Source organism: Salminus brasiliensis, chromosome 20 (genome assembly GCF_030463535.1).
Source record: "Salminus brasiliensis chromosome 20, fSalBra1.hap2, whole genome shotgun sequence".
Classification (NCBI taxonomy): domain Eukaryota; kingdom Metazoa; phylum Chordata; class Actinopteri; order Characiformes; family Bryconidae; genus Salminus; species Salminus brasiliensis.
Window position 1 is genome coordinate 11178486 of NC_132897.1, and position 14178 is coordinate 11192663.

General features: G+C 42.3%; 1 protein-coding gene across 1 annotated transcript in view; it reads right to left on the reverse strand.

Annotated features, from left to right (window-relative positions):
* The window catches only part of LOC140542277 (uncharacterized), a 97819-nt gene that overhangs the window by 78170 nt on the left and 5471 nt on the right, over window positions 1-14178 (reverse strand). The window contains exons 2-5 of the mRNA XM_072665194.1: window positions 4679-4810; window positions 3629-3678; window positions 3364-3463; window positions 1058-1146 (exon numbers count right to left, since the gene is read on the reverse strand). Of these exons, the coding sequence (XP_072521295.1) occupies window positions 1058-1146; window positions 3364-3463; window positions 3629-3678; window positions 4679-4810 (371 nt within the window). The remainder of the gene's footprint in view (window positions 1-1057; window positions 1147-3363; window positions 3464-3628; window positions 3679-4678; window positions 4811-14178) is intronic.

Here is a 14178-nt window from a genome sequence, read left to right on the forward strand (position 1 = left end):
AACGGTGGCCCTAACGCTACCCAGAGGGGCCAGGCGAAGTGCTTTTCTTTACCTGATCTGAGAACAGTTTCGCATTTTCAGTTTTACTTAAGTGGTAAAAGGGATTTTGGGTTGCAGCGCTTCCAAGATCAGTGGAATAAGAGGAAAAGCCCGCTCAGTCTTTAAAGGGCCTGTGTAGTCTCATGCCTCCGGCAGCTGTCAGTACAGCTCCTGGTAAAGGGCTGACACAGAGCAGGTGCAGCGGCTGCTGGGAGCGAGAGGAAGCTGAGGTGACGGTAAAGACGCTGCAGGGAAAACACTGAAGCAATTAGAAAGGACATGTTTTCTAGGAAAAAATCTAATTTTGAATAACTTTAAACTTTGAAACTTTACCACTCACTTCCCAGCCCATATATGGACAATAAGCTGTCAAAACAGCCCACTTTGAGGTCATGGTTATGATGTCACATGCATGCTTAGGTCAGTGAGCTTGGCTTTAATCGCTGTTTCACGCTGGACCCATTACGTTTTATGGCAGATCTATTTAAATACACAGATACTTGAAGTTTGTACTTGTCTTACTGCTGTGTGTGTTGTGGTTTCACAGTGAATATTATTGCAAGAGTTTATTCCAGACATTTCAGACCTCGTTTGTGAAAGCTCTTTTGCATATATCATAAATGCAAAAAGTAAACAAAACTCCCTAATCTCCGGAGTTAAAGACTTTGGATGCAAAAGATTATGTAGAAACAAATTTTCCATACATAATAACTGACCAATATGATAAAACTCAGTGTGGAAAGTGGGGAAATATAACTATGGCCTATAACTACATTCTGCCTTTATATTAGATTTGTGTAAAAACTCCTTTTATCCTTTATCCTTTATCCAACTAAAGTCAGTTTGTTTTAAAATTGGGCCAAAATGTTCCTTTAAAAGTTTATCTCGGTTTACTTCAAAGCTGTATCTGAACTTGTTTTCCTGCCTCTATGATAACTTTGCTGGAGGAGATAAATAGAGCGTTCCATTTACATTCAAGTCACCAAACTGCACTGCAACTGCTATTCGGTAAGCGCACCTTAATCTGTGTGTTAGAGGATCAAGAGCCTTCTCCACATCCTGACTGCGGCACAGCTGCGAGCTCAAACCTTCAGACAGCAAAATCACCTGCAAAACAGACAGCATGCGTTCTGAATACATAAAGATGCTACATGGCAGCATGCAAAGCAACACAGGGTGCCGTGAAACTTGTTGCACTGTTCTGTCCTATGCCTTCTACAATGATGTCAAAGAACGTCATCAATAAAACAATGAAGCCAAGGTCAAATCTACATCTTTTGTTTGTTCAGTTTGATCATTTGTGAACAACGTAATGTAATGTACACAAACTTACACTAAATGTAGGTGTACATTTGCTTCTTTATGTCTGGGCCAGTCTACAGAACTTTTTCAAATCTTAACCGATACTGATATGGAGTCTATCAGTTATTTTCTACTATTACCTAGTGGTCCTCTACAGCCTCTAGACTACAGGATTTACCCAGAGAAAAACAATATACACACATATTATGCTAAAGAACCGGATGCCCGACTTTTTGTGAACAATGATGACATTAGATTAAAACAAACGCTCTCTTAAAAAACATTTACATTATGACATTTACTAAGCTGACACTGTTATTCAGAGTGACTTCAAGGCTACTTACAATACAGAGGTGAGCCAACATAGTGTCAGGAGTCTCAGGAGTCTACCACGAATTGACTCTTGGATCAACTTAGTTCACATTGGTTTAAAGTGTTGTGTTACTCGCATGCAAATAATATGCGTCCAAATATTTAAAGAAATGCTACACAGTGTTGCTTTAACTAACAGCTTCAAAAATCATTGTGATGCTCCACTGATCTGTAATAGACAGAATCTATCATTGCTACTCTGGGCTCAAAATGCTGCTAACTGCACTATGCTAGCTTTGGAGAAGTGGGCAGGACAACCCTCCCAAGAACTGTGTTACGCTGTGTAACCTAATCGTGTAAAATCCTGTAATATAATAAGCGTGTGTTGGACGTGTCCAGCTGTACGTGAAATCAGGTTTGGGCACCCAAGTCAAAATTTGTGAGGCCTGATGCTGGCCTACAAAGCCAAAAACGGACCAGCCCTTTCCTACCTCATGGCTATGGTCAGAACACTGTCTGTACTTCGAGCCCTTTGAGCTTCAAGTACAGCCCATCTTGACCCGCTGTCCTTCAGGAAGACTCTCTGTCCTGGCACCCAAGTGGTGGAACGAACTTCCACTGGCTGTCTACACAGCAGAGTCCCTCGCGGTCTTCAAACGCAGACTGAAGACGCATCTTTTTATATTGCACTTAAACAAGCACTGAGATATTTATTAAACAGTGTTGCACTGATGATGTGTGTTTTTTCTCTATAGGTAGCACTGGATTTTGTTTCTGGCAGTATCTGAGTTTAAGGGTAGTTTGGACTATTTTGTACTGGCTAGAATTTATTTCCATAATGGACATCAAAGCACTTTGTAAGTCGCTCTGGATAAGAGTGTCTGCTAAATGCTGTAAACATAAATGTAAAGTTAAAGATAAACAAGTTTAGACAGGATTACCTTTTTATTTCCATCCATCACTGTTTTAAAATAACTAAAAAAAAGTAAAAAGGCCTGACAGAAACATTTGGGCACCATGAATCCTTAAACTGATGTTTAAAAAACGTCCTTTCTTTTAAAGTATGAATAATTGAATATTGATATCCAATGTAATAAAAATGGCTACGAAAAACAAATATCCTAATAATAATAACAAAAATAGATGCTGATATTCTGTCCTTGCTATACATACACATGCAACTGACCAGCTGGTGGTGGCAGCTGGTGGAGTTCTGAGCACTTCCAAACACTGATTCAAAATTTCAGATAGCCTCATTTCTTTCATCACCACCCATCAGACAGACACTGACATTCACACAGACGTGCTGATAGACAATCAGAAGAGAACTGACAAAAGCATCAGTTGTGGCAGAAATCATGCCTAAGTGTGGGCGAAATGTTTGAAGCTTGACTGCGGCTGAAAAACCGCACACTACCATGCTAAATAGTGTGTAAAACAGTAAGCCACCATTTGCAGCACATTCATCATAGTAAGCTTAGTATAATAGTATGTTGCATCAGCAATTTTGGACATTCCTAAATTTTAATTATGAAACCACTTCACCAAGTTACATGTTGCTTGGGCAAAATTGCAAACACTGAAAAACACTGCAAGGATTGGTTAAATTGCATGACTTCTTGCAGTTCTTGCAATTCCTGGTGGGACTGTCATGTGGTTTCTGGTACTGTAAGACATGCTGTTATCCAAAACAATGGTCAAGCAGCATACCTGTCTTTCCAGCTGCATCACTTGAGCTTTGAGCAGGTTGACTCTCCTCTCCTCAAATTTCTCCTCCTTTGCCTCATCCAGGAGCTGCACATACTGGCACCTGAACGGCAGGGCAGATTGCGGTGACATTACACACACACACACACACACACACAATATATATATATATATATATATATATATATATATATATATATATATATATATATATATGCTACAACATGGCAAATAATATATATAGTGAAAGTGAAGTTCCATCGGTTACCTCAACTCTTCATACTGCATTTTCAGCTTAGCATTTTCCCTTTCTAGTTTCTGCAATAAAGGGTAAATTAATGGAGAAATGAACAACAAGGCCAGGACTGGGTTGAATAGAATAACTTGAGGCAGTCAGGATAAGTGCTAAATATCTCTTGTAGTGTTGCATAATGTATCGACAGTCCAATAGTACTGTTATGCTACAACATGGCAAATAATAAAATACTCCAACTACCCAAACTTTCCTAATGCTCAATATGTGACTGATTATTCAATCATGCCCGGTTCACACTACACACCTTATCGTCAGATCAGTCTACCCTACACACTACACTTGTTGTCTTGCAATCATGAATCTTTAGTTGCTGCACACTGCACAACTGATCAGCAACACAGGGTGTACAAGATCTTCCACATGCGTCTGCCCCAAAACACGCTGTGTCATGAAAACACACGTGAGAACTGATGCAATGCCATGCGTGAGACACGCTGCAAATCAGTGCACAGACACACAGAAGAAGACTTGCACTTTTCACACTACCAGATTTTGAGTCGCCGACAGGTCCAGATATTAAACCTATTAGATATTTGCTGGGGCTTGCAATACATCAGTGATCACTCTGTGAGCTCACGGAATGCATCAACTTTGACATCAACTGTGGCAGGAGCCACAACAGTAGGTCCAATGATGGCATTTTAGGATAGCTGCCGCCTTGTTTAGACATACTGTGGACTGCTCTTTGACTGAACTTGCTAGAAAGGCCTGACCTGGCCATGATGGCAGTTGTTTTAAAATGTTCTTAACTTGTAAAATATATGGTTTCTAATTATTCTGTGATCTTTTTAAAACCCTTCCCAAACTGCATCCACAACCTTCTTACTGAGCTCTTTGGATCTTGCCATGGCGATACCACTCACTTTAACAACCAACAGCAAACCACTTGGTACTGACGTCAAATGTGATTCCCCGACCCCACACTTTGTCATGTCACTTGTAGAACAAGTTCAGTAAAAGTGTCTTTGTGGCATTTTTCATGCTTCAGCTGACTCACCGTACCTCCACAGTGACTTTGCTCCGAGAGGGATTCCTGCAGTCGTCCTCAGCGCCTGCTTGTAGAGAGCATCTCTCCAGATCACTGCTGATTGATGAGCTCCTGTCCAGCACCGCTTTCCCTTTGCCGAGCCCCATCTGGGAAAAAGTAAAGAGAATGAGACTAAAGATGAGGAATGACAGATGAATCCAGAAGTCCATTCAGTGGATTTGTCTTTTTTTAACAGGAGTCTCTTCAAATACATGTGTCATCATGGCATTTAGGGGACGTTTGTTATCCAGAGTGACTTCACTGTCCACAGAGAAAATTTCCCATAGCTAGTGTGAACAAACTAGACTCCAAAAGAGACCTCCAAGCTCTGATACTGCCATCATGGCTGTCACGGTCTGCGTCACCACGACACAGTTATATTTCTGAGGAGGTGCGCGTCAGGCTATGGCATATACCCGTAACCACACACACACACACACACACACACACACGTCCTTTACATACTATAGAAACTCAACTGCATCCTCTGTGATTGATCAGGATGCTCCCAGAACACAATATAGAAACTGTAGTGATTGACTGGAGGGCTCATCTGCATATTACAGTCTTCACTAACAGCACTGTAGGTACTAACAGCACAATAGCAGTGTATCATGTGCAGTCCTAACCAACACCTGCACCCAATAGATCGTAACTGACCTGAGCCGATGTTTACTGATACAACAGAAATAAAGTCTTTTGATAGTAAAAATTAAGTTAAATTAAAAAATTAAAATTTTCACACTAAGCAAGGAAGAGCTTATCAAAAACACAGGCTGCCAGCCTTCCCACTTGCACTGAGCACAAAATGAAAGGTTGAAAAACTTCACACTTGAGTTTCACACTCAATTCTGATATGAAAAACATCAAAGGAGCATCAGAGCTGTCCGTAAACACAAAGAGGGTCTAATCTGCAGCTGCTGTGGAACCGACAATATCCCACTTGTTTTAGAGCATCCTCTCTGATATTCGGGAGTGGACAACAGAGAGCGAAAGAGAGAACTGAGAAGAGGTTCTTTCACTTTTACAATAGTGGAACCCTTTTTGGTGCTATATATTTTTTCCCCAAAGGTTTTATAAAGGATAATATGAAAGAGGTTTTCCTTGTTAACAAAGAATTATTTCACCACACAAAGAACCAAGTATACATCTGAAAGGTTCTTTGAGTTGTCATGGTTCTGAACTGAACCACTTCACTGAGGAACCCTTAAAGAACCCCCTGTAGAAAGAGAGAAAGTAAGAGATAGTCAGATAGCAAGAGATACACAAAGAAAGCAAAATATTAAGAGATAGAGAGAGCAAGAGAAAGAGAGTGTGTGAAAAGAGAAAGTGAGAGATAGCCAGAAAGCAAGAGAAACACAGATGAAGTGAGAGGGATAGAGATGGGGGAGAGAGAGAGAGAGAGAGAGAGAGAGAGCGCAGAAGCAAAACAGAAAGAGAGAGAGAGAGAGAGAGAGAGAGAGAGAGAGAGAGAGAGCGCAGAAGCAAAACAGAAAGAGAGAGAGAGAGAGAGCAGAAGCAAAACAGAAAGAGAGAGAGAGAGAGAGAGAGAGAGAGAGAGAGAGAGAGAGAGAGAGAGAGAGAGAGAGAGAGAGAGAGAGCAGAAGCAAAACAGAAAGAGAGAGAGAGAGAGAGAGAGAGAGAGAGAGAGCGCAGAAGCAAAACAGAAAGAGAGAGAGAGAGAGAGAACACCGAAAGGAAAAACACACACAGGTTCTATACAGTACTGAAAGGGGTTCCTTCACTTGTAACAATAGTGGAACATATTTGGTGCTATAAGTAGATTTTCTAGTACATGAAGAACAACGAGCCAAACACTGAGCCAAGTACATATTCAAACGGTTCTTTGAGTTGTCATGGGTCTGTATTGAAGCACTTAAAGAGCCAACAAAGAACCCCTGTAGAAAGAGAAACGAGAAATGTCCATCAAAATGTGTTTTTTTTCTTGCACTAGAAGAATCAAGTCTTCAAATGCTAGAATTCTATATTGAACCACTTTACTGGAGAACCCTTAAGGAACCCTAACAGAAAGAGTGAGAGACATAAACAAAGGGAGAGAGGGAGAGAGGGAGAGAGAGGGGCAGAGACTGCTGGAGATAGATATTAATGGTAATTTATGGGCCGAACATCCTGTGATGACTTCAGCCCCTTCGACTTCAACTCTCCCCCCCACCTCACCGCCCCCACACACAAACACACACCAACACCACCACCACCACCACCACCACCACCCTCCATCGGATTAAGAAGCGATCAGGTCTGTTCACAGCTGAACCCCGTTCGAGGTGCCTGCAGAGGGGAAAAGAGAGAGAGCAAAGTTGTCTCTCTCACTCTCACTCACTCTCTCTCTCTCTTTCTCTCTCCTCCTGTGCCAAATTCCCACTGAACAGAAAAAGAAGTGGGCGAAAGAGAGAGAGCGAGAGTGTGTGTAAAGAGTGTGACGAATGCTTCTTGCATTCTGCACATCTGTGAGGTGTGGGAACAGAACATTTTGGCGGAAAATCGAATTTACACAATTTTTCCCTAAACGTCGTCGATCAGCCAAGACATGCTTGTGTCTGAAGTTTGCTTCTTTAGTTTTGTGCTGGAGCGACGAGGCTAATGTTGCTAACTAGTAACGAAAGCCTGCAGCTACCCGTTAGCATCACGCTTTCTGCTGCGGCGTGGGGATGTGCATTGTGTGTACTGTAGTCTGTTTCAGTAGATAACTGAACATGGTGGGATGCAGTTTGTGCCGTGCTAACCTGGCAGATATAAGCCTCCATTACACATTAGCAGCATGAGCCTCGCAGCTCCAGCACAAAACTAAAGAAGCTTAAGGCACCAAACATGCCTTGGCTGACTGACTGACTACATTTGGGGTAAGAGGATTTTTTTGTAATTGGAATTTCTGCCAAACTATTGCACTAATTTGTGTTCGGTTACGGTGTCAGCGCTAGTCTAGTCCTGCTAAGAGAGTTAAGCCCTCAAGAGGGCCCTCAGCAGCAGCAGCAGCAGCTGACTGGGACAAGTTAGGGGTCAACAACTGGTTTCCTGCCTCCGTGCTCTCCACAACTGACCGCCGGGGGAGAGGGGGAGAAGGGCAGAGCAGCGGCTTCGCAAAACTACAGCACTACAGCTCAGTGCCATTTGCATACGAAGGAGACAACTGGGAGGGGGAGAAAGCTGATGCAAGAGCAGGCGCTCGTTGTCAGGGTTTGCACTTGAATTCCAGGCGACTGTGCTGTCAGGATTCATACAGCGTAGTCTTCCTCCTGAGACAGGATGACTCTTCAAATACATATCTGTCGAAATAACCCGATAAAACTGGCATGATACAAAATGGTACAGAAAGAGAGGAGAGATTTCAGTGGCTATACTGTGTTACATAGCTAAAAGCAGCAGTAGCAGCAGCTACAGATGCACGAATATGGGAAATCTAGGCCAATATATATATTTTCTTATGCGCATATCACATTACAATCTGCAGAAACTGGGACAAGGTTCAGCTGGAAAAATGTAACACTTATTTGAAGAAGCAGTACAGTGAATAAAATGCAGATGTAGTCACATACTTCATAGTAAAGGTGGGCAAAATGACCTCCTGTTTTGTGATAGGCTATGAAAAGGGGTGTATATCCTGCTTTTGATTGAGTAACTGTCTCTACCTGTGAGTATTTGATTGCATTCAGCGACAAGAGCATTAGTGAGGTTAGGATGTTGGATGACCACCACCCCACCTCATCCCTATTTCCCCAACTGATCCCAAAAGTACTGGAAGGGAGCAGCATCCTCATTCCAGAGAACACAGTTCCACTGCTCCACAGCTCAATGTTGGGGGCTTTATATCTCTCGATTACATGCCTGGCATTAGACATAGTGTAAATAGGTTCATATTTATCTGCTCAGAGAGTCCTATTCTTTTGGAAATACCTTTCTATAGTGACTAGACAAGCTGTGCGTGTACATTTGCACATCTGTGTCAGCAATGGGGGCAATTTAAAATAGCTGAATGCACTCATTAGAAGGGGTGTCCACAAAGTGCTACTTCTATGAGCATATTGTGGACCTCACCAGTACTTAAATAACACTGACAAACTGCATATTTCTGTACAAAGTAATGCAAAGCAAATGAGTAAATACAAATCAAGAACTTCTGATAGACATTTTTACAATATACAGTGCCAGAGTTAAAAAAAAACAAACAAAAAAAAACGAAGTACTGCAATATAAAATGTAAAAAGCTTTCATGGCTTTAAATTCACTCCACAGATCAAATATGGCTTCATAGTTTGTAGCCAAAACCACAATAATACTACTTTAATATCATCTACACTATATGCTTATCAAATTACAGATTAAAATCAGATGTATTCTGTCTGATGTCCTTGTTGTTAGAGTGCGCTGGGTTGAGATGGTCATTTCTTAACTGCCTGGGACTGAGATTTGGGTTTAGCATTTAAAGGCAGGAGAACGGCATGTTATTCACACAGGCTAAAATAACACAGAACACACAAACACAGTATTCTAAACCCCCTCTGAAAGCTCTGACCCGTTGTGATTCAAAGGTTTGTGAATCTAAGAAAGGTCATATGTTCTCTCCTCAGTGACGCATTCATTGTGCTATTTGTGTCATCTTTACAAAAAGAGAGGTCAGAGGAACTGGATCAGTCTTTACAAGCTGGAAGAAATGGAGACATAGAAAGTCTTGGTCAAAATGTGTGAAACTCATTCTGTTTCCTATTCTGGAATCAAGTTATGGAAAGAGGTCTTATGACATCAGGGCTGAGAGGTGGTTGTGAATGAGGCCTACACTTTTCCAATGGACAATAAAAAGACCAAGATCAGATCTATTTTTCTTCTAAGGTCCACTAATTATATTTGTGCAAATGTACCAAAAGATCAAAGCTCATTTCTCAGGCCCATTTTCTTACCTCTTTATGTAGTTTTTCTTAGGGATGCACCGTTCCAGCTTTTTCAGTTCCGATACCAATACATAAATCTGCATATCGATCGATACCCAATACCAGTCTGATACCATTGCTGAATCGATGAATGGTGTACCTCACCATGTGGGAGAGACTTAAGGCCTATAAATTAAAGTAAAAGGATCGGTTCCGTGGATCAGCCTAATTATCCGATACCTGATCCAGCTAATTTTGTTAATATTTTTTTTTTTTTTGTGCCTGATGTGTTGTGACTGATATATGGAAATGAACTCTATGCTATGACTGGCTGCACTGTATGGTTTGCAAGGCAGTCCACACTGAAACACTCAACACATAACTTCAATGTGAATAGGCTGAATAGACTGGGGTTGTGTGACATCACAGAAACAAATGTAAAATAGGCTTTGCTGGGACTACAAGGGGCTGAATAGCATGTTTTGAAACTTAAAAAAAAATTAAAAATCACAAATATGCACAAAACCCTTCAGAACACCACAAATTCAGTTTGATTTGATATATGCTCTTTCACAAACTGTGCAAGGCTTCCCTCCTGGCCTGGATCAAAGCACAAGACAGACAAAGCCCAATTAGTGAAGAGTATGAGGGAAGAGTGCCATCTAGGCAAGAAAACAGACACTACATTCTGGGGTCTGCAGCTTTTCTATTAAGTTAAAAAAAAATGTATGGCCTGCCGTTGTCTGTCCACTTGCTATTAGGCCTATATGTGGAAGGGCCTGGTCATTTATGAAGCCAAAACAGGGCAAAGAGGCTAAAGTGAAAGCTGTCTTTAAAGTAAAGTGGCTTTATGGCAACTAACCAAACATGACCCCATACTCTGTACTACTTCAAAAAGGAAGGTTTCGTAGACAAGCATTAAGTCTTGGACTAAACTGCAACACAAGAAATTTCAATTAAAAAAATCCCCGTTTAGTGTACGCTTAGGATTAGGGTGCATCTGGATGGTCCTCATAAATGGCAATGGACCAGTTATTTAAGGTTTGGGTGGTCGTCAGCAGCTGGTAAATGTATCACATGAACAACATGAATGACCAGTTTTGTGGGCATGGATTAAGGCCAGTCTTACAACGTAGCTGCAGGGTCAATGGTACTGCATAGGGGTGTCAGAAGGGTTCTTTGGAGCAACACCACACAAAGACCAAGGTGTTTCTGAAACTTGTCCTCAGGGCTCCCAGGCAGTCCACAGTTTATATTAAGCAACTATACTCCATAAGCAACAGGACTGTCTGTGGGTTCTGATTGCTGGAGAAGTGTAGTCTCAGTAAGCCTGCAAGTACGGCACCATTAAAATCTCATTTAACATTTAATCTCACTTTAATGCTTATTATTATTATAAAAATGTTGGGTGTAATTATGGTAGATTAGCATGATACTCAACACCTCATTACAGACAGAGATCTGTTTACGGATACATTCCTACCCTTCAACAAAAAGAGCCAATTGTAGATTGTAGCAGTGATTTTAAAATATGGTTTTAAAATAGCAATCTGACCTTCAGTTTCAAGTATTTAGTCTCTCCCCATTCACAGAGATGGGAGCCTGGTCTTGTGTGACTGGAAAAACTGCCGAGCACGGCCAGATGGCCACATAGTGAACAGACTTGCCTATAAGGATTTTCACAGTCAACATGCATACGTGGGGGTTCACATGGGTGCAAGGTGGGCTAGGTAGGTTCTAGGTGGGCATGGGATCTGAGTGGAATTGTATGCATTGTTACTGGGACCCAGTTGGGCTTTCCAAGTGGGCCCCATCATTACATATCCTCCTTAATCCCACAGGGGTCCTGTCTAAGACCAATGTGCTGTATGCAACAAAGGTGGGGCCCATGTTTAACCCCTGAAACCCTGATCCCATCACTGACCCTGGTGGGCATACATATATGGGGCCAATATGGAAGCTTCTAGGTTCCCAGTTGGGCCACCCATACAGGCTCCAAAAGATGAAGGCCAGACCATTACATCACCAAATTGTACCTACCAGTTATGCATAAACTTGTGCCAGCTTGGTGTAGTATTTGGCACCAGAAAACTTCTGGTGGTTCTGGTTGGTCATATGTCCAAACTATAAGACTTTAACACTTGCATGCATGACTGTCAGGTTTCCAAAGTGTGTTACATTTGGAAATTCATGAGTTTATGAGCATGCATCACAAATCTGGAACTTAAAACTGCCCTGAAGTCTAGGATTAGATCATTAGATCATCTCTTTCTGCCCTGACATACACAGCTGCTGGCTGAGTCTAAGCTCTAAAACCCGAACAGCTCAGTTGTTTGGTAAGCTCTGCTTGTTTCTTTGATAAGATTACATGACAATTTGGCCATCGCTGGAGGTCTGCTCACCCCTGGCAGAAAATTAAAGGCAGCGCTGTAATCCCTGACCATGCAGATTTTGGGAAGCGTGTAGCATTCTCCAAATCCTTTAATCAGCCGTTCCCAATGACCGGCTCTTATCTAGCCACAGCAGCTGGGCTGAAGTTCTACATCTTCCAGCACTGCTGGAGAAGAATGCAAAGAGGATCATACCAGTGCCCTGTGGAGGAGATGCAGGGTGGGCTTTGTAATCTCCGTGCAATGAACAATAGCTGTTCTACATATGGCATCCATGGTGAAATGTCCTCAACATTCTTTTTTTATGGCTTTACACTGCGCTGGACATTCCCTGAGCAATCAGCGAACGATTTGCAGCGCGGTTTAGGTCGATGAGCTAATACTTCTAGGATGTATCGCTTGCCCCGCACTGGACGCTGCACACAAACGTTTGCTAACCTGTACACAATTAGGGCTGTGTTCTTGTGGAGCGTGACTTTCACACACATACAGAGGGAGGACAGCATCTGACAGAGAGAGAGAGGAAGAGAACCATAGAGAGAGGGAGAAATAGAGATGCGATCAATAAACGGATACATTAGAAGATGCCATGGGACTCACTGGGCATGCGTATATGGGACAGCTCTCATTAGCCACCGCAGGCTGAAGCCAGAAGAGCACATTTCCTTCCCCTCTCTCTGCAGACTGCATACAGTACAGTACTAAACAGCAAGCCTAATAGCAGGAAAGCCTAATACACTTAAGGTGATAGCATCTTTAGCCAGCATAGCAAACACAAAACACAGCCTGTAAACAACAATAACAACAGTGTATAATAACGGCATAAACTACAATGTAACAATGTAAGTATAAACCTTAAAATAACAAGCAGGTAAAACATCCATTAGTCAACAACAAATAAAGGTTCTAGGCTTGGAAAATATAATAATAGAATAATCTATTGAAAAGTTCTTATAATTTCTGCCAGATTAAAAGATGTAAACAATGTCATCAGAGGTTCTGTTTGAGATGTCGATTAGGGATCCAGACGCCTGAAGAGTTTAATGCCTATTAAAGTTTAAAGCTATTACACAAAACACTTTTTCGTGACCATTAACAACATTGGTCAGCCATAACATTAAAACCACTGACAAGTAGCATTAGCTTTCTATTCTATTCTATATCTATCTATCTATTACAAATGCACCTGTCATGGGGTGGAGTATACATATTAAGCAGCAAATGAACAGTTAGGTAATATGTTGGAAGCAGGAAAAATGGGCAAGCATAAGATTCTGATACACTCTGACAAGAGTCAAATTATGATGGCTAGACGACTGGGTCGGAGCATCTCTAATATCTACCGAAGTGCTCAGTAAACCGTGCCCAAGGTTCAGTGATGCGTGAGGGGAGCTAAAGCTAGCCGGTCTGGTCTGATCCCACATTAGACCCACTGCAGTACACACTGCTGAAAAAGTTGTTGTCATGTTACCAATGACTTGTGAAGTCCATACTACTCACCTATATTATGCCATCTTGCACTCACTGGGGATCAAACCAGTACCCTTCTGATGATGGGACCAGTGCCACTCAGAACGCCCCTAGTGATACTTCTATGGTGTCACTTCTGAACCCTTTCTTGAACTGGTCATGTACTTTAACACGTACGGTCATACTTTTCCTTCTGCGTCTTAATTTGTTTATTTGCAACTATACCAAATATTGTGGTGATATTGTTAATCATATCAACCCCCCCCCCCCCTTAAGCATGAGCCATGCACAATAACAGTAGGGCCTCAGGGCTTTGCTGTGTTGGAGCTAGCCCCCCTTCCAGCCTACGGCCTTCTGAAAAGTGAACATGGGCAGCGTTAATCCCAGTAGGAAGTCCTACAGACACGACACGTCCAGTGCCAAAGCAGCGCGCTTAATTAGTGAGCAGGTTCCGGCCGGCCAGTCAAGGCCGCGACCTTCCTGGGGAGAATAATGAGCCAGGCAATGTTTGGGGCCTCGAGCGGCGGCCTCCGCGCGGGAGCAGGGCGCTGATTGCTGCCTTAGACGTGCTAAACTGACAGATTCAGGTGACCGGACAGTGAACCGTACACTTGGCACGGCCCAGCTGAAATATTTGCCGGCCGAGCTGCGGGTTGGTCAAACCGCTTGTTTTGTGTCCTGTTTTTTTGGTTTTGTTTTGTTTCCATTCAGAGAGGCAAGATAAGTTTGGGG